At 49.1% G+C, this 27,882-nt stretch overlaps 1 protein-coding gene across 1 annotated transcript in view; it reads left to right on the top strand.

Annotated features, from left to right (window-relative positions):
• Nucleotides 1-2,308: 2,308 nt before the first annotated feature.
• LOC147975935 (putative E3 ubiquitin-protein ligase SINA-like 6) overlaps nt 2,309-27,882 on the top strand; it is a 43,473-nt gene continuing 17,899 nt past the window's right edge. The window contains exon 1 of the mRNA XM_087520656.1: nt 2,309-2,403. Coding sequence (XP_087376782.1) covers nt 2,309-2,403 — 95 coding nt within the window. The remainder of the gene's footprint in view (nt 2,404-27,882) is intronic.

The raw sequence follows: 27,882 nt of genomic DNA on the forward strand, positions 1-27,882 counted from the left end.
CTGGTTCGGGTGCGGGTGCGTGTTGGGGCTGACGTCGCTAGAGAATAACAGGACGTGTGGGGGAATAGAGGGAGCGATTGGCCAACATTGGAGGGTACGTACGGTAGGGCGGCGGAGGCGCGGCTAGCCATGGGAGGCGGCAGCAGGCGGAGCCGACGGGGTCGTTTGGTTTGGGTGGCTGGAGGAAGAAGAAGAGAAGAGATAGAAGATACACGACAGATGTTGGATGTCAATCCAACAGCTGCTGGCAGAATCGTTTGTTGACTAGCTAGTAAGTCGACACCACCTTGGATAGGCTATTTCCTCGTGGGTCCCAAATGTCAGAATCCAAATCTGTCACGGTCATGCAGCCTTTCCTATGAAAATTTATAGCCCATTTGATGTGCTAGTTCGAAATAAGTTTGTGGGTGCTGGTGGGGGCTAATCACTTGGCTTCTGTAATGCACAGTGAGCTCAAGCAGCCGGCGAGAGTGATGTTATTTCCCTTGGTTTGGATTTGTTAGTTGTTACAATATTTCACTCTAAATTAAACGACTGGCAAGCCATTTTCCTTGCTTCAAAGAAAATATGACAGTCACAGCCGAGTTGAAAAGGGCAAGAACATCTAACTCCATCTTACAAACTGTACGAAAGCACGAGGGTTAATTGTTCATCTGGTTTACAAAGAAACCCAGGTTGAAAAGGGCAACAACATCTAACTCCAGCACTGTTTTCGGCAGTCACAGTCAAATGGATCGGTCAGGTCCATAGAATGAACATCTTGGGTCGTAAAATTTACTGGATTATGACCACAATATGTTGTAAATAGAAGCCCGGCACGTTCAGTAGCTCTTTTGCCCACCTGAAACTCCTTTTTTTGCTCTTCCACATACCCATCCGTCAAAACCATGCTGCTGATAAACTTAAGCCTGATGGACAATAGTAACCTCGCGTTCAACAGGAAGAATGTGACAAATCTAGTGTTTGCACGGTTGGCTACATATCGTTCTAGCATTATTGTCTTCAATCGAGTCTCATGAGAAGTGAGAAAATCCCAATGCTTACGAATCCATCGATTGGTTATAACTTTCTTACCCCGTCCTGTTGCCTAAATAGACATGAAGATTGAAAACAGTTAAAGTCTAAAAAAAGAGTGTCGAAAGAGCAACAGCTGACCGGTTAATTCTAGTACACTATATGCGGGCTTCCAATGTGTGTGAAATTATCACCTTTATATACAACTTCTCTAGACATGGAAAGCATTGTAGCAGGCCAATAATCTTGTTCAGATCAAAACTATTCATTTGGATATATAAGATCTTGACAGAATCCAGCACCATTGATAGGCCATCCATGGAAAAACTCTTCACTGAGCATAGAACATTATATTAGTACAAAATGTGTACTCCAAGATGACATATAACTTATGCGCAGAAATTTAAAATGCAGCTTATGGTTACAAGTGCGGATGATAATATAAAGTACCTGAAGAACTGTGGAGCCAAACACCATATTGAAATGAGCACAGAAATCATGTATTACACCCAAGGTCTCTAGTTTAGGATCAGAGAGGACGGTTATTTGCAACGGTGAATAACTAGAATCAAGGATCAACCTTTGAAGTGAAGGGGCATCTTGGATGATGAGCTGCCTTCCGTCAAAAGAAATTCCAATTCTTACAAGGTTAGGCGACTTTATTTGGAGACAACCGATTCTAACTGTGAAAACAAGCACCAAGCACTCCAGGGCGGGGCAACTAGAGTGGATGATGTTGTGCAATGAGGCCTCCGATATACGAACCCGCACAAGTGAAAATTTCTTGAGAAATGGGAGTCGAAGGTTTAGTACCAGATTGTCTGGTAGGTCGCACAACGCAAAGGTGGCGGTGTGGAGAGAGGAGGAAAACCGCGAGATGGACATCGGTGCTGAGGGCACAGGTAGATGGCGTTCGGTATCTGGTAGGTGATTTCCACGGGAATAGTAGAACTCAAGCAACTATAGTTCTATGAATTCAGGGGATTTCCGCCAGGCGTCCACCATGCAGGGCATGGTATGCTTGCTCAGGTAGCATGACGGGATGCAGAGGCTTTGAACGGAGCCCTGGTGGGAGGAGATGATGGCTCTAGGGATTTCAAAATCATTGAAGAGAGATAGCTGACAATAGTCGAGATTAAGGGGCACCCCGCGCCATAGAGGGCGCCACCGAATTGAGAGGACTTGGTTGCGGCAGCAATCCTTGGTGGGGAGAAGCGAGATTATCTCCCCAAGGACGGCGTCCGGGAGATCACTGATGTGGTCCACCCGAGATTCTACTGGTTCCTGGGAAACGATGGGGGTGGGGTCGCCGCTTCTCCCCGCGCTGCCGGGTGCGGGATATACAATAGGCATCACCGCTGGCGGGAGCCTCATCTTCTTGGCACTGGGGTTAGCCGACTCCATTTTCCTCGAGGGCGTCGCGTTCACGGATTTGAGCAGAGTAACGAATGACGAGCCTAGTTGTAGTGCGAGTGAAGAAGAAGGGGAGCTGTGGTTTTTCTGTAGTAGTGAGGAAGAAGGGGAGCTGGGGTTTTCTGTAGGAGTGAGGTGAGGAATTTGGGGGTACGAGTGGAGCGAGTTGACGTGAGGTGGGTGGGAGTGAGGAGGAAGAAGAACACCTAGGTTTTTTTGGGGGGGGGGGCGGTGTGCTGGGTGTGGGTAGCGCCTCTTATTCAGTAAATATATGGACTTTTGAATTGATTTTACTATTTACTAGGGTGGATGGGCTGTTTTGTCTTGGGCCTAGATAAACAATTACTACTAGTACAGTGGAGACACTCTACAGCTACCCAGAAAAACAATTACTACTAGTACAGTGGATACAATACCGCTTCTGGCTCCTCGTAGGTCATCGAAACGTCTCCCTCTGTTGAATGCCGTTATACTTTTGTTCACCGACATGCGGGCCATGCAGCGTGCGGGCCCAAATGCCATCCACCAAATTAGAAGGCAGTATGCAGGCGGAGAGTCACCCCGGTCGTAGCGCGGCAATAACGAGCTGTCGTATCACAAAACCCCACCTCCCCGTAGTCTAAGTTTGACGGACAAAGCAACCATCATTTCACTCTTCGCTGAATCCCCTCCTCCCGCACCGTCTTCAAGAAAGGCAACACTCGCATCTGCCACTGTTCTTCTCTCCCAACGAAGGGAAGGTAAGTGGATCTGTGATGTTGGTATATTTTCATTCAGAGAAAAAAAGAACTTTTGCAAAGCAGTAACCGATCCTCACTCTCTTTTTTGTTTCATTTTCATTGCGTTTGTGTTTTCCTTTCAGTGGTCTCCTAGTATTCATCAGTTTCATGATGGACCAAGGAGAACCAGGCAAAGATCTACCAATATTGGAGCAGACGCGGGAGGCTGATCCCCACGAGACAGAGAGCTCCAAGAAGATGGAGGCAGCCACCGTGGCACTGCAGGAGCAGTTTTCCCCCTTCGAGGATGTGTCCCCCCCCCCCCCCGCTGAGCTGCCCAAGGTGATTTTCTTCTTTGCCGATCTCAATTGTGGTTTTTCATTTAAGTATGTGGTGATGAATAATGCAAAAAAAATTTAGCTTCGAGGCCATGCTATACATAGTGGTTTAAATAACTTGTGTTTCTTATACTAGAAAGTAATTCAGAATTTGTTTCTGTTTCAATTAGAGCCTTGATGCAGACAAGGATTGTGTGGTTGTACATGTCACTCGCTATGAGGCGGATGACCTGAATATACGCACTGGGAAAACAAAGTTTTTAGGCTGTTGGATCCTGGAAGCCATTTGCGCTTATACCAATGAAGAGTTGTATTCCAGCCTCACTGTTGTCAGGCATGTTGTCCAGGGTGTACTGAAGCACAAGAAGTTCAAAGCTACTCCTTCATTTGTGAGGCATACTGTTCTTGTCAAGCTTACGCAGGAAGATGACGTGACAAGTTAGGCTCCTGAGTCGCGATACTCAGGAGTCCCCCTTGGCGCACGAATAGCAAGTAGGGAGGTATGATGTGGGTGGATCTACCATTCTACGTCTGCAGAGCCAGGCCGCGCGCATACCTCAACCGCCGTTAGCCTTTCGGAACTAAGGAGTGAGGGGCTACGTGACCAGTTAGGCTCCTGAGTCGCGATGCTCAGGAGTCCCCCTTGACGCTCAAACGGCCTTCGTACCTTGGCTCCGCTCGGGGAGAGACGCGCGATGAACCAGGCCCGGGGGGGCCTGGCTGGGTGGCGTGCGTCTGGGCGTGACCCAGGCGCAGCCCCCGTGCCCAGCCCCCTCGCGCGGCACTCCCGAGGGGAGGCGTTACGATGAGGCTAGACACTGAGCTTTGGGCTCCCTGAGGTTGATGCGGCCCGGGGGCCACCCTTAGTTGTTTATCACCAGCGGGGAGCATAGCGCTTCCGTATGTGTACGGGCATAGCCGCTCCTCGACAGTGTCGTCAGCCAGCGCAGAGCATGGTGCTTCCACTGGTACGTGGGAGGGGGCTCCCCTCCGGGAGGAGCCCCCGGGGCGTGTACAGCCCCGCCCTGACACGTGGCTGGCACGGTAGGGCCTGGCGAGGTGTATCTGGGTACCCGTGAGCCAGCGCGGGACTCACGGGGCCCTACCTCTAGGCGGGTTGCGCCTGGCACTGGGCCTTATCTTGTGATGTGTCCCTGCAAATTTGGTTAGGTGCCGGCACTCTACGTCCTCGGGTCCCGGCCCTCGAGCTGGTCTCAGCCGTCGCTGGTATGCCAGGTCGTGATGCCGTGAACAAGGCCAGAGGGTGAGGGCTGGAGAGCCAGTAAGAGCCCTGAGTCGCGATGCTCAGGTACCCCCCCCCCCCTTTAACGTGCAAGTGGTCGGCATGGAGAAGAAGAGGTGCCGTGGACAGGCATCAAATAATCAAGCATGGTGGGTCGAACGCATAGCCAGAAATAAACGCAAAAGGGGTACATGCCGCTCGGTCTGGCCCGAGCAACTTGGGGGATGATGCAGCCCGAGGGGCGCCCCCAATAAGGTAAGCTAACAACATGGAATAAAAGGGATACATGCCGCAGGGATGGAGCCATGCGGCCTGGGAATAATGCAGCCCTAGGGGGGCGCTCCCAGCTGGAAGTGAAACTTGAAAGATGTCACCTGATGATGTTGAGGACGAAGGAGTGTTGGTGTAGCAGACTCGGTGGGTTGCGGAAGCCGATCCTCACGAGCCCCCAGGCCCAGGGGCCTCGGGAGGCTCCGGAGGCGCTGGTGGTTCCTTGCGGACCATCTCCATCTCCGCCAGGGCTGTGGAACGCCTGGCCTCTTGAGCCTCCATGATGCCCCTCGTGAGGCGCTGGTATGTGGCAGCCGCGTTCGGCAAGCCGTAAGGCATGCGAACGTAGCTGTGGGGTGGACCTTCGCAGCGCCCCACTTGCGAGGGCCAGAGGCGCTCCAGAGAGGCGACTCGATTGAGCCCTGGTATGTCAATGCAGACGCGCAGCCCACCATCCTCGCCTGGATGGGGAGCCACAGCTGGTAGGCGGCGGCCGCCTCTCATGACCCTTGACTCCTGTAGCTCCTGAATGGCCTTGCTGACGAACTCCTGAGGGTCTGGCTCTCCTTGCTTTACTCCTTCCTGAGGGAAACGTGCTTCGAAACACGCCTCCATGTGGTGCCCAAGCGCCTCCCTCATGACCTTAGCCAGGTCGGTGGCCCTCCAGGGGAGAGCCCCCGAGCCCTTCCTGAGGAGGGCGCTGGGCGCGCTTTCCTATGCGATGGAAGGAGGTTCCCCCTGGGCAGGCGCGGGCCCTGAGGGGCCTGCCTCCTGAGGGGCCGGGCCGGATGATGTCTTCTTCTTCTTGGGGGCGGTCTCGGGAAGCCTCCTGCTTCCACGATCCGGGTCTTCCAGTGACGCGTCCTGAAAGGCTCGTTCCAGGGAACAAACCGCGTCCTTCTCTTCACAGGGCACCATGATGACTCCACCACTTCCTGGCATCTTGAGGACGTTGTAGCCGTGGTGAGTTACGGCCATGAAGTTGGCCAGCGCTGGGTACCCAAGGATGGCGTTGTACGGCAGGCGAATGTGAGCGACGTCGAAGTCGGTAGTTGTCGCATGTCCCGAAGGTGACTGGGAGGCGGACCTGCCCAATTGGGACCGTGGAGCCGTCGGTGACTCCGGAGAAAGGCTTGGTCGGCTGAAGCTGGTCGTAGGGCACTTGGAGATTGTTGAATGTTTCCACGGACATGACGTTGAGCCCTGCCCCGCCATCGATGAGGGTCCTGGTGACCACCACGTTGCTGATGATTGGGGAACAAAGCATCGGGAGGACTCCGGCTCTAGCTGCACACTTGAGCTGATCTGCTGAGCTGAACGTGATGGCGCACGCCGACCACCTGAGAGGGCGCGTGGCTTCCAGCTTGGGGAGGACTGCATTCACTTCGCGGGCGAACTACTTGAAGATGCGTTGAGAGGCTGGGGCTTGAGTCCCGCCCAGGATGCAGGTGACTGCGCGCGGCTCCTGGAAGCCCCCAGCCCCCTCATCCTGATGGCGGTCCTCGTTTCTCCTTGGCTGCGGTGGCAGCGGAGGGAGGCCTGCGTTGAGATGCGGGTGATCCTCGCGAGGCTGATCCCTCCGGTCTCCCTTGCGAGGTGGGTCTTGCCAGCGATCCTCGCGAGGTTGATCACGCCACCCTTGGCGCGGGCCGCGGTCTTCCCAGCGTCCTGCGTTCCTTCCTCCTCCTCGACCGTAGCCCCGGTCACCGCGGTCGGGGCGACGGCAGATCCTTCCTTCTCGCACGGCTCAGAGCTCTTGACATTCGTTGGTGTTGTGGGTGTGGAGGTCGTGGTACACACAGTACCGACTGCCCTTGGGAGGTTCGGGCAGATCTCTGCCCCGCTTGCTGTCTGGTTCTGCCGCGAGCACGGCAGCCCCCTTGCGCTTCACATCCTTGGCCTTGGGCTTCTTCTCTTCTGAGTCTGCGGCAGGCAGCTCGAGGAGGGAGAGACGCCCTTCCTCAGCCCCGGCGCACTTGGTTGCCAAGTTGAACAACTCCAAGGAAGTGCACAGGTCTTCATGCATCACCAGCTCCTCCTTCATCTTGACATCGCGCACGCCGTCGGAGAAGGCTGAGATGATGGCCTCCTTGGTCACCTTGGGAATCTTGAGGCGTGCATTGTTGAAGCGCTGGATGTACTTCTGCAGGGTCTCTCTGGGTTGTTGCTTGATGCGGCGCATGTCGCTCACGGCGGGTGGCCGGTCGCGAGTACCTTGGAAGTTGGCGATGAAGAGGGTGCGCATCTCATCCAGGGAGGAGATCGTGCCTGGAGCCAGGTTCAGGAGCCAGGTGCGGGCCCCGTCCTTGAGCGCCATGGGAAACCAGTTCGCCATGACCTTCTCGTCTCCGTTGGCAGCTTCGATGCCCAGCTCATAGAGCTGGAGGAACTCCGCAGGGTCGGCCGTGCCGTCGTAACGAGGAGGCAGGTCTGGCTTGAACTTGCCGGGCCACGCGACGCTGCGTAGCTCGGCGGTGAATGCACGGCAGCCTGCTGTGGCCACGGGAGGCCTTGGGTGACGAAGAGCTTGGTCTTGCATGCCCCCACGCGCTGCAGCTGGGAGCAGCGCGGGGTCTTGACGCGCGGGAGCAGGAGCATGGTCGCGACGTGCTGGAGCAGGGAGCGCCCGGGCAGCTTCTTGCGGGCGAGGGACTTCTTGGCAGCTCTGCTCTTGCCGCGCTGGCACCTGACGGAGCGGGTTCCGCCCAAGGGCCACGCACCTTGGAGCCATGGCGCCTTCTTGAGGAGGAGGCGGCCGGGGCGCCGCCGGAGCTTCGTCGCCCGCGCGGGGCGGGGTGTAGTGCAGCGGAACGGACGGCGCAGGAGAGCCCCCTGCGGCGCGGACAAGCTCGGCAACGCGGTCGACCCATTCTTCATAGACGTCGTCGACGGGACGGTAGCGCAGGAGCTCGTTTGCCGCGATGAGCGCAACTCGAGCCTCCATGGGTGCGCGGGACGAAGAACCAGCTGGGGTGAGCGAGGGAGTAGCGGTGCGGCCATCTTGCCGCACGGACGGATGCTGAGACGACGCTTGCTGCTCGTCCCCCGCCGGGCCGGTGGCGGCGTTGACGGCGGGTGACGGCGAATGGCGAGGAGGCCCGCCGACAGGAGCCGTCTGGGCGACACGGGAAGCGAGAGCGGCCCGGCGCTCGGCGCGGGCCCGACAAGCATCAGACATGGACGCGATGGTCGGAGGAGAACGGGGTGGTGGAAGACGAATTCCGGCGCACCCCTACCTGGTGCGCCAAATGTCGGATTTCGGGTTCCAGTAGACCCTTGAGGTTCGAACACTGGGGTGCGTGTGGAGATTTCGCCTTCTACCTACCTGCACCCCTCCGCCTCGCAGAGATCTAAGCTATGGGAAGAACAGTACAAGAGACACAGGGTTTATACTGGTTTGGGCCACCGTTGTGGTGTAATACCCTACTCTAGTGTGTGGTGTGGTGGATTGCCTCTTGGGATGATGATGATGAGCAACACAAGGAAGAACAGCCTCGCGAGGGTCTATTCTTGGCTGTGGGGATGAACTGCTAGGAGGAGTTCAGTCACCCTTCTCTCTCTGTGTGTGATGTTACTCGATCCGATTTTCCCTTCTTTTACCCTGTGGGTGGCTAGTCCTATTTATAGGCAAAGGCCCTGGGCCTCTTCCCAAATATTGAGCGGGAAGGGCGCCAACAATTGGCCATTTTGAAGGGGAACATCTGGTACACTTATCCTGACAAAAGTTAGTCCTCGCCTGCCAAAGACTCTGGTGGTGACGCTGGCTTGGGCTCCACAATGACTTCCTCCCTGCTGTTGGACTAGTCTTGGTCTCATTGCACCGAAACGGGTGCCTTTGCTTGATGCTCTCGCCTGCGCTTGATCCCTTTGCACCAAAGAGGAAAGGAGGACACTGCGCGGGCTGGCGCCCGCCTGGCGCCCTTGGTCGTCATGGCTTGCATCACGGGCACCTCATGAGGTACCCCGCCTTGATCTCTCCGCCTCCTCGCGAGCCAGCCTGATGTGGCCATGCCTGAGGAAGCTCCATGTCGTCCGCCCCGTGAGGCTTGGCCCCTCGCGAGGGTCTTGGGTCTGTGTCGATGAAGACGGGTCGTGCTGGGCCCCCTTTGAGCCACGCCGCAGGCCGCAGGCAGGCAAGTCTAGGGACCCCCGTTCCCAGAACGCCGACAGTGTGTGTGAGAGAGGGGGGCACATATCAATGCAATGCATGTGTCCGTAAATCATTATCCGACAAACGTTCACCACAAGCCTTTTCCTGACAAACGCCGTAAGAACTATTAGATCGGCATCCGACAGTATCAGTTTTGCCATGTCATTTAACGGAACAGCCACTCCTCCTACACACAAATCTTCCATGTGAGTGTTAGCAACTGCCATATGCTCCCTCCATTCCAAAATGCAGTGCATATAGCTTTATTGAAAATTCGAACCTCGCAAACTTTTTACCGAGTTTTTGTGTACCAAATTGCACATGTAGAATACCATGTATATATCATTTCATTCATCTTCGAGAGGTAACGGTAAAGATGTGGGAGGAGTCTACAAAGAAAGACCATCGTATCACTTGCAGCAATTTCAACCATCCTTTGGTGTGGAGGAATATCATAGGAACACTATATGATATGATTTTTATAGGATTATTTCCTTTAGAGCCAATTGTTTCATAGGAATAGATTTATATACTCCATATTTCAAAGGAAATAAACATGATATCATTTCTATAGCTTTAGAGCCACTTGGTTCATATGAATGGATTCCTATACTCCCATAATTTCAAAGGAAAATAAACATTAGCGTATATTCAATAGAAAAGTTCCTATGATATGAACCAAATTACATCTCTTTTTTAATCCCTCCTCATAGGAATTGAGATACATGTCATCTCTAGATTCAATAGAAAAGTTCCTATGATGTGAACCAAATGACATCTCTTTTCCAATCCCTACTCATAGGAATTGAGATACTCGATGTCATCTCTTTCCCTACAACTTCCATGTATACATCTTCTATTCCTAAATAGCTAGTACAAACCACTAGTAGCTTTTTTTCCAAGACATGCAACTATGGCACAAGAACTATATAGTGTGCGAATAACTTTGAAAGATGGTCGCTGGATGAAGCTAATCTGACGGTGTAGAGATGGCAAATCCGAGCACTACTGGTTGTTGGATATCATCAACATTCCACCAGATCTGCCACATGTACAATTTACAAGACTCCATGATTGAACTTAAGCATAATGCACAAACCTCAAAACACAAGCACTTCTCCTTTGTTCTAGAATCTTCCGTATCATAATTGATTTTTTTTCTAAATGAATTGCCATTATTTGTTTTTTATTTTATGCTTTCCAATGCACAACCCCATGAATCTTAACATTTTTATAAAACTAATTGATTTTGTATGAGATGAACTATAAGAACTAAACGAACATCTACATCATGCATATATGACTCAAAGCTTTACATGCTATAGTGTGTATTTTTTTTCATAATTTGGTTTCGAAATCTCATGCGTTCAATGCATGTGTACCTTACTAGTTTTGAGTAGAGTAGCAAATTTCACATGCCCCTGGGTATATCAAAATGCAGGGCCCATGCATCATTGCCTTTCGATCGAACCTACGTCCACAATTTTTTGTACGTACTATATCTCCATTGGTCCTCAAACCCAAAATGTTGCCTTGTTCCCCTAAAACCAAGCGGCCCACACATATTTAAGGCGTCGACTCGAACTCAATCCCTCTCCCGTTTACTACGACATGGCCCCGCACGCCATAGTAGTACTCCTACAAACCCTACCGCCGCACGCATCATCGGTTTTCTTCAAGAGGACGAGGGAGAAGCCGATTTGTAGTGGAGGCGCTTTTAAAAAAACAATCTGTACTGGAGACCCCTACCCTAGGGTGCCCTAGGTAGCTACCGCACGCATCATTGGTTTTCTCTTTCCTTTACGCTCTTGTGCCCTAGAGTGAAATGATGGTTGCTTCGTCCGTCCAACTTAATGCGGGAAAGGTGGGCTCTGTGATTTGACCCCTCATCGCTCATTTTCTACTACTGCGGCGCTACGACTGGGCTGCCTCCAATTCGAACCGCTGCTCCGAACTGTAATTTGGTGCAATGCACGTGGAATAAGACGGTGGATGAGCCACATGTCGGCCAAAGGGGTCCTGTTAAGTGTGTCGCCATTTCGTGTGCGGTCTGACCCTGCTTGAGTTGCTACGCCAACACGACAGGTGCAGCCTACCAATTGGTTTTGCTCCTTGGTGAATCCCGACTATATTGATCTAAAAAGATACGTACTGAACTACCCTCTCCGTCTCGTTTTTTAGGCGTCTCGGTTTATAGGGCGTGCACGTAGTTCTAGGTCATCCATTTGACTAACTAAATATGAGTTACTATGTCATAAAAAGTATATCATTGGATTATTAAGTGGATGTAGTTTCTAAACATATACTGTTCATCACATATATAGCCAGTTAAATTCTCAACCTAGAACGACGTGCATGCCATGTAAACCGATACGGAGGAAGTATAGTAGTAAAAATGAGGTGATTTTACCGAGCGATCGGCGAGGCAGCATGGCCTGTCATGCGGTCCCACGTGTCATGATGTACCAAGGCGATGCGTGTGTCCCTCTTGAGGTGGAAGCAATACTACGTGGTTTGAGATGATGGCGAACCGAAGTGTGAAATAATGGTTGCTTCGTCTGTCTGGGAAGGTGCGGCATTGTGATTTGACGTCTCATTGCTCATTACTACTACTACTGGGGCGGTACGACTGGGGTGCGTCCCCCCTGCTGTTCTGCACTGTTATTTGGTGCTTGACACATCGACCCGGTTGCTATATGTCCCACATGTCGGCGACAGGAAGTACAGAATTCATGAAAGCGAGCGTCGACGGAGGAGTACAAGACACGGCTTGGGTTTTTGCTACTTCGTGCGATCCATCGATACAAACTCAGACTAAAAAAGGCGAGGGCGGGTCTTTTCATGTGCGGCAGGCAGGGGAGTTTGGCATAGTCTGTTTGAGGCAAGGAGGCAGGAAGGGAAACAAGCAAATAAAGGTTTAGCGACTTAGTTTTGGGAAAACTGACTTTACGGAGTACGTACCCACTAGGGTTTATAGGGCTCATCTTAAAAACATTTGTTTTTCCATATTATAAGTCTCAATTCTACTACTAGTAGTAGTACCATCACATGTTCGATTTCGAGGTGCGTTAGATCACCCGATGCAAGCAGTGTCAAGAGAAAACTCACCAATGCATGTAGAAGTTCATGGAAATTTAGTGGTCATTCATGCATTTGTTCTAATTAATGCCTCGGTAACCATAACTTCTTGAGAAAAACGAGCGTACTAATTACTTGTGCAAACTAGGAGTACGAAATTAATTCGACCACTCACTGTCTACCTTGGTTGGAGAGATTTTGAAATTGAGCCATAAACTGGAAAGGAGGGAGTAGTAACTTTTGTCTCGATTACTATTTGTGGCCTTGTATAGATGCAAAATGTATTTTTTATAGTGGCATTGTATAAGTAAATGGAGGGAGTACTAAAGGACATATATATTCCAACCAATATGATAATCTCTCTAACCAAGGTAGTAGGGATGAGGAGTAAACGGAGGGACAAGTAAAATTTTCTCCTTGTCCTGCGAGCCACCGCGCGCGTGGGCGAGGGAGCGGGCGTAAGGCGTACAGTACTACTACTAGTAAGCAAGCTTCACCTCATCCTGCGAGCCACCCCGCCCGTGGGTGAGGGAGACGATGTACTAAGCAAGCTTCTCCTCGTTCTGCGAGTTGACGGGACACATCAAAAGTACTCCAGTGTATAGAGGCTTGCCTCTAAGGTAGGCCCCACATGGTTTGCCTGTTTTTTAACAGAACACGTCAAGTCGCAATTCGTTTGTTCACCCATGCTAGACGATCCTCCCTCCAACAAGTGGACAACCAGTACACGGTCAAATTACCACTTGCGCTGCCTTTTCATACCGAAATGAGCTCCACCGTGTACCCGCGCGGGTGTGGTTGGGAAAGAGATGGGAGTGCGTGCGCCGTGCGTGCACCTCTTCTCTTCATGCACGTCCCCCACCTACGTGGGTGTGTGTGAGGGATACAAACCTAGACAAATGGCTTGTGCGGAATAACTACTCTTCGTAAGCCATTGTAAGAGTGGACAAAATGGTGAAGGGGGGATATGGGAGCGGCGGAGGTGTGCGATTATTGGCCGGCGTTTGGCCTCGTTTAAATAGGAGGTTAAATAGATGGCGGACGGAACGAGCTCGGCCGGTGTTGCGTTTAATGTCGGACGTGTGTCCAGAGTGGGTTTCTCGGCTTCCACACGGGCGGGTTTCATGGAGGCGTTTGAATGCGGCAAGGAGGCGTGTTCAGCCCGGAGTACAGCGAGTGGCGCCCTCGACTCTGAAGTAGGACACCGCGCCGTTCTTCCACTGACGTGTGGGCTCTTTGGGTACATGGCCTGCATGTCAGTGACCCAACACAGGCAGCGCACAGCAAAGGAACCTTTGGTGGGCCAGGGCGGTCAGAAGCGGGCATTTCATAAACCGATGATTGTTTATTGAGTGTGATGTCATCCTTTTCATGTAGATAAGCCTACTATGTTGATAGCCCGTTCGATACGTTGTGGTTCATAAAGACCGCTGCAAACATCAATGTTCTGCTTATCACAGATAAGACTGATTAATACCCGTAACAATCCATGTCCTTAACAAAGGGTGCATGCACGTATAGGTTGAGCGTGTGTCTTGCGTCGTGTGCTGCGTGCATGCAGGCGTGCGAGTGTTGCGTGCGTGCAAGGGTACGTTTCAGTGTTGCATGCATGTGTGCGTACGTGCGTGTGTTCATGACTGCATGTGTACGTGTCAGTGTTGCACACCTACATGCATGCGTGTGTTCGTTACGTGTACGTGTCAGTGTTGCACGCCTGCATGTGTGCGTGTCTTGCGTGCGTGCATGTGTACGGGTGGGGTGAGGCTACACGTCAGTCGGCTGACTTTTTCATCTCTGGTCATTAGATTTTCCAGCCGCTGGATACGAAATCAAGGGCTTGTAGTTTATCATCAAAACTCCACCCCCTTGAGCAGCCAGCCACCACCGGCCGAACCGCCGGCCCCCGCCGCCCGCGGTCGTCCCCTGCCTCCACGCCGCCCCAAAACCACTCCCCACCGTCGGTCCACCGCCGCACCGGCCATCCCTCTTGGCCCCCCTGCGCCGAGCTTTTTCTCCGGCGATCCCCACCCCACCACCCAATCAACGCCCCCCCCACCGCCGGCGACTGCCAACTAGAGGTCTCACGACTTTGAGTACCCACCGACCACTAATTTATTACCATTTCTATCGTTCATATACGCGCTGACGGGTGGGCCATATGGTAGTGTCCGCTGCTGAATGTGGACCGTTTGACTAGTCAATTGATCGTGCCATCAACAAATTACGGAGTTGTATGGTGAGCCAGTGACCGTATGATCACCCTAAAATGTATTTTATTAACACAGTACAGACTCAAACTACCATTTCTTTCTTTCATATACAGGCTGACAGGTGGGCCCCACGGTTATGCGCCCCGATGGTGCAACACTAGTTGCGCCACGTGGAATGTTTGACTGGTCAATTGATTGTGTCATCAACAAGATACGGAGTTGTACGGGTGAGCCAGTGACCGTATAATCATGACATGTATTTTTTTAACACGGTACAGACGCAAGGGCTCATATATACGCGCAAGCACTCACCGCTATAATCGCACACACGCAGACCCTACCCCTATGAGCACCTTCGAGAGAGTGAGCCAGCATATGATCTTGAGATTTTACAAAGTCACCATAGGTGCCTCGTAGTCGAGTGGAACGTCTCCTCCCACTGAACGCACATCGTCGGGAAATACTGAAATTAACCCAGGATAAATACGAGCACCGGGACTTTAACCCTGGTTGGCTCGAGAAAGCACTGTCCTCCTAACCATCCAACCACATGTTGGTTAGCACGACAAAATGTATGTGGTGACCGTGATGAGCTTATTCTGAAGTCCAGTGACCATATCGTGCTTTCGCTTCAAATACAATGATCATAAGTGTCATCAACAAAATACGGAGCATGCATCAAATGCAAAGTCCGTCAGTGTCATCAAGAAAATATGAAGACGTATCGTGAGCTAGATACCGTATGATCACCACGAGAATGTATACGGTGACCGTAATGAGCATATTCTGAAGTCCAGTGGCCGTATAGTGCCTTATCTTGAACTACAGTGACCGTCGTGCGTGAATGTGTCATGGGCATCCATACTTTTAGAGGGCCGAGAGATAGTTTGTGTGCTTATGTGAAAGTGGTGTAGAAAGAGGGGGTGTCCGATGGAGACAAGGAGAGATATGCCCTTCGTTTCTCTTTCCCGTGACTAATATTTTAGGAGAATATATAAACATTCACAATGCAGAAAAAATATTTTTGGATGCACCATGCAATTAACTTTCATGTATAACATTGTACTATTGTATATGCTTATTTTCTTAGTGGCCTATTGCGTGTGTGGTGTGGTGGGCGCATCATTTCTAGTTGTGGTGGGTCAACATGAGGCTCATGGGTCGGTTCCATCCTGCGCCACATAGGTTGGACCAAGACGTGTTATACGAAGACCCATGTGGAGGACTCGACATACAATACGAAGCTAGCTACCAGAGTCGCGGAGGACTCTATCCCCACTGGTGATAAGCCAACTATATATGATTTGTAACCCTAGTCCCCCAGTATGTTATAGAAGCTTGGGGGCTAGTTCGTCGATAGTATACACACACGCATAATGCCTGGTATTCATGTGTACTTTGTACACACCCCTATCCCTTATATACAGTACGAGGAGTAGGCTTTTTCCTCAACTGCAAGGGTCCGAACTAGGGTAAAAATTTGCCCCGTATTACCATCCAGCCTAACAGTCAGGGATATCCTACCGAATGATATGATGGAATCATATCTGCCAACTACTAAGAGAGAGGTGTGTCTGGGGGGGCAATGTGTGCGAGAGAGGCCTAAAGATAATGTGCGTGCGGGAGACATGTAGGCACATATATGTGCGTATAGAGGGCTAGTAGAGACCGTGCGTGTGTATATATGCATGTGAGAGAAATACTGTTTTCCAACTGAGATTAGTGAAAAGAGTTGTACATAGTAGTCAGAAAAAGAGAGAGGGAGAGAGAGAGACAGATACAGAGAGAGCAAGTGCGTGAGACTCCCCGACACCCCGAGAGAGATTGTGAGCATGTGCGAAAGAGAAATTCCGATGCATATAAAGTGTGTGCACTTATGCGGTAGATAGAGAGATATATAGCGCGTTTGTGAGAACGGGCCGAGGCATAGTGCATCTACTTGTAAAAGGCAGTTCTACGCATTAAATTAAAATATAAATGGAATTATTATTTTTGGATGAGATCATGAATTTTGCAAATTGCGTATGGACGAAAATCGGTCTATCAGACACCCATACTCTATTGAATTCTAGCATGTGCATGTGTTTATTTCATATTATCGATCCATAGAGTGAGAGTGGTTTGAAATACAGGCAATGGATGCTTTTGCAATTCATAGATAAACATTAATTAGTGCACTCCATGTTGTTAGTGTGAAGCACTTTATACATTTGTCACTTGCATGGATACATTCCAAATTGCTAGCTACGAAATAGAATACATGTCGAATTCAACATAAAGGGGGTTTCGAAGATTCGAATTCATAGGAAGTGCGTTCATCTATTTGAACCCGAGATAATGGCATTTGTAAATCAAATGTAAAAGGGGGCATCAATCTTTGTTGTGCGTTTGAACATGCTATATATATTCATACGCATGTCTAACTTTTTTTTGCAACCAAGGAGATTATATCTGGAACCATGCATGAACTGAGGTAAGTTGCATATTTTTTAATATATACTCGTGTACAATGTATATTCAAATGTACCCCCTCCATTCCAAAATAATCGTAGCTTTAGGATTTTCAAGAGTAAAGATTTGTGAAGTTTGACAAATCCTGAAAGTTCAATTCAAGAGAATCGAAAATGTTAATGATTTTGCTCCCAAATATTGAATGAAGCGCCAAATAGGCCTCTGGTCAACCCAAACCGCGCGAGACTAATGTTTGGTGGTAGGAAATTACTGTCCTGACTCTGGCCCGTGTAGCCTATCGGCCCGATGTCCAAAAGTATAAACCGAGGTAGGTTTGTAACTTCACCACGACGCTAGTCTCAACCGCCTCCGAGAAGCATTCATATGCCGTGGGCGCCTAAACACCCATGCACTCGGCCGAAATCTATCCCGCCCACATTTGGGACACCTGAGATTACCATCCTACCCCCAACCCGCAATATGTCCAAAATTTTAGATGGGGGCAAAGTTTGTAACTTTCCCCAAATTTCAAACAAGCGCGTCCCAAACCGAAACATTGTTCCCCCTTAGTTCCTTGCCTCCCTCCGTTTCCCCATTCATACTCCGTGGGCGCCAAAACGCCCTCTCCACCAGTCGCGAAACACCAGCCTCCTCCGTCCTCCACCCCATAGCGCCCAATCCACCGCCGCCCTCCTCCATCACGCCAGAGCCGGTACCCCGACGTCGTCGTCCAATGCAACCGCAATTGCAACGCCCTCAAGGACTTAGCAGCTGAAGCCGAGGTAGAGCTGCCTCCACGACACCGACGCCGACGTGCGTCGTACCAGAACCACTCCGACCACGTCGTCCTGCGCCTCAATGATGTCGCTCCACTATCGCAACCGTCCACCGCACCGGAGTTGTTCTCGCTATGTCGTCGTTCGCCGCCTCGGTTCTGGTTCCCCGCCGCCGACAGACGGCCACTGCACCACACTCAACAACTTGGCCATGGGTTCGTCCAAGGCTCCACCGTCCTCCACAACTTCTCATTTCTAGCGAACCACAAGAAGATCGTTGGAAAAACAGAAGGAGGACACAACACTGCCAGCAGAAAGAGGTACTCCTCTTCCCTTATTCGTGCAAACCTTACGTCTCTGCTCACACCGTAATCATCCCACGAAAGAAACTAGTTGAGCGCTTCTTACTGCATCTTCTTCGTGATACTAAATGCACAAGGTTTCCCCCCTTTACTATTTCACCTTTGCTAGAGGTCAGTAGCCCGCCTGGATTTCACTCCAGGGTCAGTCGAACCGCAATTAAAAGAAGCAGCACCCGCTTAGGCGCGCGGAGCACCTAGTCCGCCTATTCGCCGGGGAAGCGACGCATCAGTGTCTATCATAGGGGTTTGGGCGCAGGAGCTGCTTGTGCCCGATCTGGAGGTCAGCGGGGCTTGAATGGATGGCCGGGGCGATGCCAAGCACAGCGGTGCAGTGAGGTCGAGGGGAGGGCGCAGGCAGGGGACTGGGCCGGTGGTCGCTGGTGTTTCGAGGAAGATCGTCAACACTGACTGGCTGGAGGTAGATGAAGGTGATCAGCTCGTTCTTTGTACATCGGACAGTGCAGAAAAAATGGACTGACCTATTTGTTTTCAGTCGACTATTATTTTCATAGAATCATGTAGTAATTTAGTGTGCCATGCATGTTGTAGAGCTATCATATGTCTCCCGTCATTTATTTCTCACCGACCTGCTATCTGCTACCTTTACACTGTACTATTTGTCCACACACCTCACCCATACTCACACTATTGTTTTTTATGCATGGGTATTTCAGACTCTGACGCAGTGTTGATGAATGCAGAAAAGAAAAGACAGAAGTCGCTCCAGTGTAATTCGAAGATAAGCACTAAGCGTTTCAGCGCTCTAAAGGGTGCAGTGTCAGCAGTTGGAGACAGTAAACGTAGCTCTACAGTTGATGATCTCAATTGCCACACACAACCATCCCAGGTGCTTGCTTTAACTTCATGCTGTCAAATGTGGTTGCATGTTGTATATGATGTCTAGCCTGTATTGCTTCCAATTTGGTTAAATTGCATCTGCTTACTTTACACATTATACCTTTGATAATGACATGCCTTCCTGTTTTTAATACATACTACATATGTCTAATAACCATGTTCGTACATCAAACTAATGCTCTTTTGTATCCCTCGTCAATCACTTATGATGAGACAGTCACCCCAGTGGGTTACTGTGAGACGCCATACTTGTTTAAAGAGTGTAGTGTCATCCTCCCCACATGATTCTCAAGAAACAGCAAGGCTAAATGAAGATAGTCAACATAGCTCTCTAGTTGATGACCGCAATTCCCTCACACCACCATCACAGGTGCTTGCGCTAACTTCGCAGTGTGATATGTGGTTGCATGTTGCATACGGTGTCAAGCTTGTAATGCTTCTAATTAGGGTAAATTGCATCTGCTTAGTTTACACATCATACCTGTGAATATGACATGCCTTCCTATTTTTGGTACACACTACATCTATGTGTTAACCTTGTTCTTACATGAAACTACCTCTCTTATGTATCCTGCATCAATCACTTACGATGAGTCACCTTTATTCGTTGCATATTGCATATTATTTCTAGCCTGTTGCCATGTATTGCTTCTAATTTGGTCAAATACATTTGTTAGGACACCCTTTTAATTTGGCAGAGTGATATTGGTTTCATCTTTCATATGGTTTCTAGCTTGCATTGATTCTAACAAGTTCGAGCACCTTGTGCTTAGTTTACACTTTATACATCATACATGTCAATATGTCACGCCGTCCTGTTTTTCATACATATTCCATCCTCCTATCATGCGGCTGCCTTACATGAAAGTAGTGTTCGTCAGTATCATGCATCAATGAGTTCTAAAGAGCAAATTTTATTCCTTTTTCTTGGGGGTTTGACTTGACAAGGCAAAATCAAGAAAGAGGAAGGAAAAGAGTAAGGAAGGCAATGATGGTGGTCCTCTGTAGCAACGTAAACGGAGCATCTGTACCGATTCTCCTTGTACTGATAGTGCATTACAAGGTCCAAGTCTCCGCTCCCCTACTCCACCATCCAAGGTGCTTGCTCTAACTTGGTAGTGTGATATCTGGTTGCATGTTGCATATGGTGTCTAGCTTGTATTGCTCCTAATTACTGTAAATTGCATCTGCTTAGCTTACACATGATATGTGTGAATATGACATGCTTTCTTGTTTTTGGTACATACTATATCTGTCTATCACACCATGTTCTTACATGAAACTACTCTTCTTGTGTATCCTGCATCAGTCACTTATGATGGGACACCTTTAAGTTGGTAGTGTGATATTAGTTTGCATCTTGAATATGATTTCTAGCATGTACTGCTTCTAGTTTGATGAACGCCACCTATGACGAGATAGTTTTAACTTGGTAGAGTGATATTGATTGCACCTTTCATATGGTGTCTAGTTTGCAGTGCTTCTAATTTGTTGAAGTTCCTTCTGCTTAGTTACCACATCATAGGTGTGAATATGTCAAGCTGTCCATTTTGTCATACATATTCCATCCTCATATCATGACTTTGCCTTTCATCAGAGTAGTGTTCGTCAGTATCATGCATGAATGAGTTCTTAAGAGCAAATTATATTCCTTTTTCTTGTCGGTTTGACCTCACAATGCAAAATCAATAAAGTTGAAGGAAATTGGCAAGGCATTGGATGATGGTGGTCCTTCCGAGAAACTGAAATGGAGGTTCTCTACAGATTCTACTCCTCCATCCTCCCAACAAGATTCGCAAGACAACGCAAGGCTAGACAGTCAACGTAGCTGTGTAGATGATGAGCATATCTCCCCTATTCCACCATCATAGGTGCTTGCTCTAACTTGGCACTATTATATGTGGTTGCATGTTGCGTATGATGTCCAGCTTGTACTATTGCTTATAACTTTGTTGAATTGCATCTGCTTACTTTACACATAATGCCTGTAAATATGACATATGTTCCTGTTTCTAGAACATACTATATCTGATCACATGATGTTCTTACATCAGACTATTGTTCTTGCATATCCCGCATCAGTCACTTATGATAAGGCACCTTTAAGTTGCCACTATGATATTGGTTGTGTCTTGCATATGATTTCTAGCATGTACTGCTTCTAATTTGTTGAAACGCCATACAGTTTGAACTTGGCAGAGTGATATTGGTTGCATCTTTCATATGGTGTCTAGCTTGCAGTGCTTCTAATTTGTTGAAATGCCTTCTGCTTAGTTACCACATCATAAGTGTGAATATGTCACGCCATCTTGTTTTCATACAAATTCCATCCTCGCATCATGTGTTTGCCCTTCATCCGAGTAGTGTTCGTCAGTATCATGCATGAATGAGTTCTGAAGAGCGAATTTTATTCCTTTTTCTTATCGGTTTGACTTCACAATGCAAAATCATTACAGCTGAAGGAAATTAGTCCGGCAGTGGATGATGGTGGTCCTTTGGAGCAACTCAAACAGGGGGTCTCTACAGATTCTACTCCGCCATCCTCCCAACAAGATTCGCAAGACAACACAAGGCTGGATAGTCAATGTAGCTGTGTAGATGATGAGCACATCTCCCCTACTCCACCATCACAGGTGCTTGCTCTAACTTGGCACTATTATATGTGGTTGCATGTTGCGTATGATGTCTAGCTTGTATTGCTTCTAACTTTGTTGAATTGCATCTGCTTACTTTACACATAATGTCTGTGAATATGACACGTGTTCCTGTTTCTAGAACATAGATGTACATGATGAGCACATCTCCCCTACTCCACCATCACAGGTGCTTGCTCTAACTTGGAACTACTATATGTGGTTGCGTTTTTCATATGATGTCTAGTTTGTATTGCTTCTGATTATGTTGAATTGCATCTGCGTAGCTTACAACTTATACCTGCAACGATCACTTACCCATAAGACACATTTAACTTGGGACTGTGATGTAGGTTGCATCTTACATTGTCTTCTAGCTTGTACTGCTTCTAATTTCTTGAAATGGCACTTACGACGAGACACTTTTTACCTGGTAGAGTGATATTGGTTGCATGTTCATATGGTGCCTAGCTTTCATTTCTTCTAATTTTGTTGAAATGCCTTCCACTTACGGTTTTTCCATACATATTCCATCCTCCTATCGTACGTGTAAATATGAAATGTTGTCTTTTTTGTATGTATTCCGTCCTCCTATCCTGCACTTGCCTTACATCAAAGTAGTGTTCGTTTGTATCATGCATCAACCAGTTATGCAGAGCTAATTTTATTCATCTTCTTGTGGTTTTGACTTCATGAGGAAATATCAGAAAATAGGAAGGAAAAGAGTAAGTTAGGGGATGTTGGTGGTCCTCCGCACCGACGTAAACAGAGACTCTCTAGATTTGCCACTGCTACTGCTAATAAAGTTGAAGTCCCAAATATACATGATGAGTTCATCTCCCGTACTCCACCATCGCAGGTGCTTGCTCTAAGTTGATAGTGTGATAATTGGTTTCATGTTGCATATGTTGTCTAGCCTGTATTTCTTCTATTTTGATTAAATTGCACCTGCTGAGTTTATACGTTATACATGTGCATATGACATGGCATTTTGTGTCTAGAATACACTACATCTATCTATCATACCATGTTCTTACATCAAAGTACTGTTGTTGTGTATCCCGCATCAGTCACTCATGATTGGACGCTTTTCACATGGCAGTTTGATAGTGGTTGCATCTTGCATTGATTTCTATGTTGTACTGCTTCTAATTTTTCGAATTGCCACTTATGATACGACACTTTTAACTTGGCAAAGTAATATTGGTTGCATCTTTCATATGGTGTCTAGCTTGCATTACTTCTATTTTCTTGAAAATTCTTCTGCTTAGTTTACACATCGTAGCTATGAATATGTCATGCCGTCCTGTTTTTCTTACATATTCCATCCTTATACAGTTGTCTTACATCAAAGTATTGATTGTCTGTATCATGCATCAATGAGTTATGAAGAGCGATTTTATTCTTTTGTGTTGTGGGTATGGCTTGACATGGCAAAATCAAAAAAGATCAAGGAAAATAATATAGTAGGGAGTGGTGTTACTCGTCGAGAGAAACGGAAAAGGATCTGCCGTCCAGATTCTGCTGGTACTTATAGTGCAGTAGAAGGTCCAAGTCCACCGACTAAATCTGCAAACACAGTATCACCTGCTCCACCAGCTGCAGCATCCGCTTCAACTATACCAGCATCTCAACGAGTTACTCGTTCGTTTGCTCCGGAACTGGCCAGTTCCCAAGCTGCCTTCACACCTAACACTACTTCCAAAGCACTGCTGACACAACAGGACTTGGCAAGATCAGATGAACCTCTTGAGCATCAACACCAAGACGGTACCTGACCGAGTCAAGTTGCAGTTGCATGCTCCTTTATATGTACTCTCACAGTTTGATGTACACTAACACTTTCCATATTCGTTGTCGAACTAGCACCATGGCGCAAGCGGAAACAGACATCAGGGATAATGCTTGACAGATTAACAAAATCTAAAGGAGGAAGAATGGAGATCCATTTTGAGGCAGGTTTAAAAAGGCCACGTGATGCTACAGAGGCAGCCAAGTTAGTATCAGAGGTAGTCGTTGCCATTAGGTGTCATGCATGTATCCTCCCAACGTGGATCCAGTACATGAATGAGAAAGACAATACCAGTTTAACTCCTTCCTTGACCATTTATCCATAAGTAATGTTATTCATCGCAATTAGTAATATTGTCTTGCTCTGTATCATACTTTCTAGCTTCCTCCTAATAAGACTCACATTCTATTTTCAATAGATGAGGTTCAAGTTTGATCCGAAAGATGATGCAACTAAACAAGCATGCACTCATGTTTTTCAATCTGCTATGCGACAGTATCGGTACCACCTTAGAAAATCTCACTTTGAAGGCAGGGCTAATAATGAAATCGCCCAAACATCTCTAGTGGAATATATTACAGATGAAGACTGGACAGCCCTCGTTAAACACTAGTCTGATCCAAAGTATCAGGTAGGCCATATGTGTTTGATCAGACCACATATTGAACTTGTATTTATGTATGTGCCTTACAAGTGTATCTTCTTCTAGGATAACTGTTTGAAGAACAAGACCAACCGTTCTAAAGTGAAATTCCAACAGACAATAGGATCTCGTCGCTATATTGCACACTACGAGGCTCTTGTAAATAGCTGCTACTTCCTTCTTTTTCCTGTGTCGTATTATCGTATCTATATTGACTTGTTCCAAATACAGAGGAAAGCATGTGCGGACCAAAAATAACCTGAACCGAATGCAGTGCAAATCTTTAAGGATTGCCACACCAGCAAGATGAAGGGCATGAGCACACCAGTTCAAGCCGCTGTTGTAAGTCCTTACTCCTCCTACCTTTGAACTGATTGGTATTGTGCTGTGTACATTTAACTACTTGGTTTGCAGCCAATGTCAGTTACTTTGTTCACTTTTATACACAGTTGTCTTAACGTATCATTTCACCATACATGGTTTAAAAGAGATGAAGGATATTCTTTTGGTCCTGATCTGTAATCTAGTTGTTATGTTCACGTGTGCACACAATGATAAAATAGCCTGTTTGTTTTATATATGTTTGCCCATGATATGAATGATGTCATACTATGTTCATCCTACTTTAAACCATGTCTCTTTATCCTTAGATGTCAACGAATGTGAGGAAATAGACAATACAGTAGGCATGCTACATGGACATATGTTCCGAAAGTGATTTTATTATGTAGTTGGCACTACAATACATGCTAATGTATTACAGTAGTTCACCAAAATAATTGATGTATAAACGTGTGACCTACTTTGTTTGTTATTATCTCATTAGTAACTTATCTGGTACACTAATCTACAAGTTCAAACTTTCAGGAAGCTATGGAACAAATGATTGAATAGCCACAACCACCTGAAGGTGACGAGGCTACCACAAGCACAATGTCACCTCTTGCTGCAGTGCGTCAGTATCTCTCCACTAACAGTGCAAAAAGCACCTTCCTGCGTAATTCTGGGTTGGTTGTGAAGGTAACCTCGTCCAAATCGCCTACTGAACAAAATCTTCCTGCTAGACAGAGTGATATATCTGTGCTCCAGACACAAGTCCAATCCCTAATGGACGTCGTTGTGGAAACAAGAATAGTGCACTACAAAAAAAAGACACATCCGTGACATTTTGGGCCAAACGAAAAAAAATTCTGTCATACATATGACACTTCTATGACGATAATTGTGACAAAACCCGGTATCATCATAGATGTGGTGGACTCCTACTTCTATGACAAAAAATCATGACAGAAAATGAGCTTTTCGTCCTGGGCGGGCCTGAGACGCAGCTGCATGACATTCTTTGGGCCGTCCATGGCGGAAAAAACCGTGGTAGAAGCGAGGGGGAGGAAAATTTCGGGGAGTTCCCGGTTACGGTGGGAGGTCGAGGGCCGAGCGATGCGCATTTCTCTCATACACGTACGCGCGTGTGTGCGAGGCATTGTCTCTAATTGAACCCGAGCGAGGCGTTGGGCTCTAACTGAACCCGAGCGATTGCACTGCAGGCTACGCGTTACTGAACCCGAGCGATCGATCGATGGCTGTTAACTGAACCCGATCGAGCGATTCCTTGGCTACTACTGCTAACTGAAGCCGATCGATGGGATGAACAGTGAGCGTTGCGTGGGGGGTTGGATGAACAGTGAGCGGTGGCATTGCCTCTGGATGAACAGGACCCCGTGGTGTGGTGAAGGGCTGGATGAACAGTAGACGGTGGAGGGGTGCCCGTGGAGGGGTGGATGAACAGGACCCCGTGGTGTGGAGGGTAGGATGAACAGTAGACGATGGAGGGGTGCCCGAGGAGGGGTGGTTGAACAAGACCCCGTGGTGTGGAGGGCTAGATGAACAGTACACGGTGGAGGGGTGGTTGAACAGTAGCCGGTGGAGTAGCGCGCGGTGGAGGCTAGATAAACAGGAGCCCGTGGAGGCTGGAGGAGGTCGACGGTGGATGAACAGTAGCTCATGGAGGCTGGAGGGGGTCGACGGTGGAGATGAACAGTATCCCATGGAGTCCCGTCTTGCGGTACGCCACACCCCTCCCGATGAACAGGACCCCCGTTTCGACCGTAGCGCTCCAACACAAGTCCGTTTCCTCCGTTTTGCGGTACGCCACACCCCTCCCGATCAACAGGACCCCCGTTTCGACCGTAGGAGGTCCGTTTCCTCCGTTTTGCAGTACGCCACACCCCTCCCGATCAACAGGTCCCCCGTTTCGACCGTAGGAGGTCCGTTTCCTCCGTTTTGCGATACGCCACACCCCTCCCGATCAACAGGACCCCCGTTTCGACCGTAGGAGGTCCGTTTCCATCGTTGTGCGGTACGCTAGGCCTCGTTTCCATCACCTCTTCCGTCCAAGCCCTCCCTATGAACACGACCACGCATTCCATTCCGACCCATGAACACGACGACGACGCTGTTTCTCCGTTCCGACCTAGCTATGTACACGAGCCCTCGCCGTACGTATGCGCGAGTAGGCGTTCGAGACCCCGCCCGTATGTACACATACGTGGTCGTATTTTCTTTCTTGCACCCTGGCCGCCTCTACTACGACACGTGTGCGCCTCTACATCACCCGGTATATATGTACGTACACGTTCGCGACCAGAATGACAACGCTACGTATGCTTCGACCAGGTGGGTCCTGACTGTCAGGCACTTCCTTGCGTGTGAATGTGTAGCTAGTGGGTCCCAGCAGTCAGGGGGGAAACATTTTTTTCGCAAAATACGGTGGCCCGTCCGGTGGATCCCTGCTGTTAGGTGGAGGAATCATTATTTTCCACATAATAAGGAGGCACTTCCTTGCTGCCGCCATGGACCCAGCTGTCAGCCTCTCCATGTACAGTCCACGTCCGATGGAAGTCGTTCCTTGACCACGTTGACCATTCCGCGCGAGAGCACCAGGGCGGTGGACGACAACGAGGCCTAGGAAGGGGACGACGCGGAGCCGGTGAAGACGCGGCAGTGGATGCCCACGCGGAGAGGAGTATGAGGGTTCACTCGTTCGGCTGCGGTGTGAGGCTGCCATCATCGCAGGGCCTGGCCAGCGGTGGGAATAGTAGGGGGCGGTGAGGCCTCCGCGGCAGCACAGCCGGCCACAGGAGGCAGGAGCAGGCGGCACGACCGGCGCTGCTTTGGGCGGCTGGAGCAAGAAGACCAGAGGTTGAAGAAGCACTACGGCCGTTGGATGGACATCGTACGGTCACTGGAGCTAGAATCGTGCATATTGACTAAGTTGACAAAGCCCTCCGTCTCCGTTAACTTAGTAGGCCCACAAGTTAGCCTCCCACCAAGGTGGGTCCCAGCTAGCAGGGGGTATTCATTTTTTTGCGTAATAAGGAGGCACTTCCGGTGGGTCCGAGCTGACAGCAGGGGGAACGTTTTTTCGCGAAATACGGTGGCCCATTGGGTAGGTCCCAGCAGTCAGTGGCAAACGTTTTTTTCGCGATATACTGGTGGGCGTCTGGTGGGTCCCTGCTGTCAGGTGGAGGTATAATTATTTTCCGCGTAATAAGGAGGCACTTCCTTGCGGCTGCCGTGGACCTAGCTGTCAGCCTCTCCACGTACAGTATTCTTCCGATGGAATCCGGTCATTGACCACATTGACCACGCCGCGCCGACAGCACCACGGCGGTGGATGACGGCGAGGCCTAGGAAGGGGACGACGCGGAGCCAGGGAAGATGCGACAGTGGATGCCGACGCAGAGAGGAGTAAGAGGGTTCACTGGTTCGGCTGCGCTGTCGTCGCCGCAGAATAACAGGGGGTGTGGGTGAGTGGAGTGGAGGGATGGCCTGGCCAGCGGTGGGAGTAGTATGGGGGCGGTGAGGCCTCCACGGCAGCACAGCCGGCCACGGGAGGCAGAAGCAGGCCGCACGACCGGCGTTGCTTTGGGCGG

The sequence above is a fragment of the Triticum urartu genome, chromosome 4A (genome assembly GCF_056163025.1).
Source record: "Triticum urartu cultivar PI428250 chromosome 4A, HENAU_Tu73, whole genome shotgun sequence".
Classification (NCBI taxonomy): domain Eukaryota; kingdom Viridiplantae; phylum Streptophyta; class Magnoliopsida; order Poales; family Poaceae; genus Triticum; species Triticum urartu.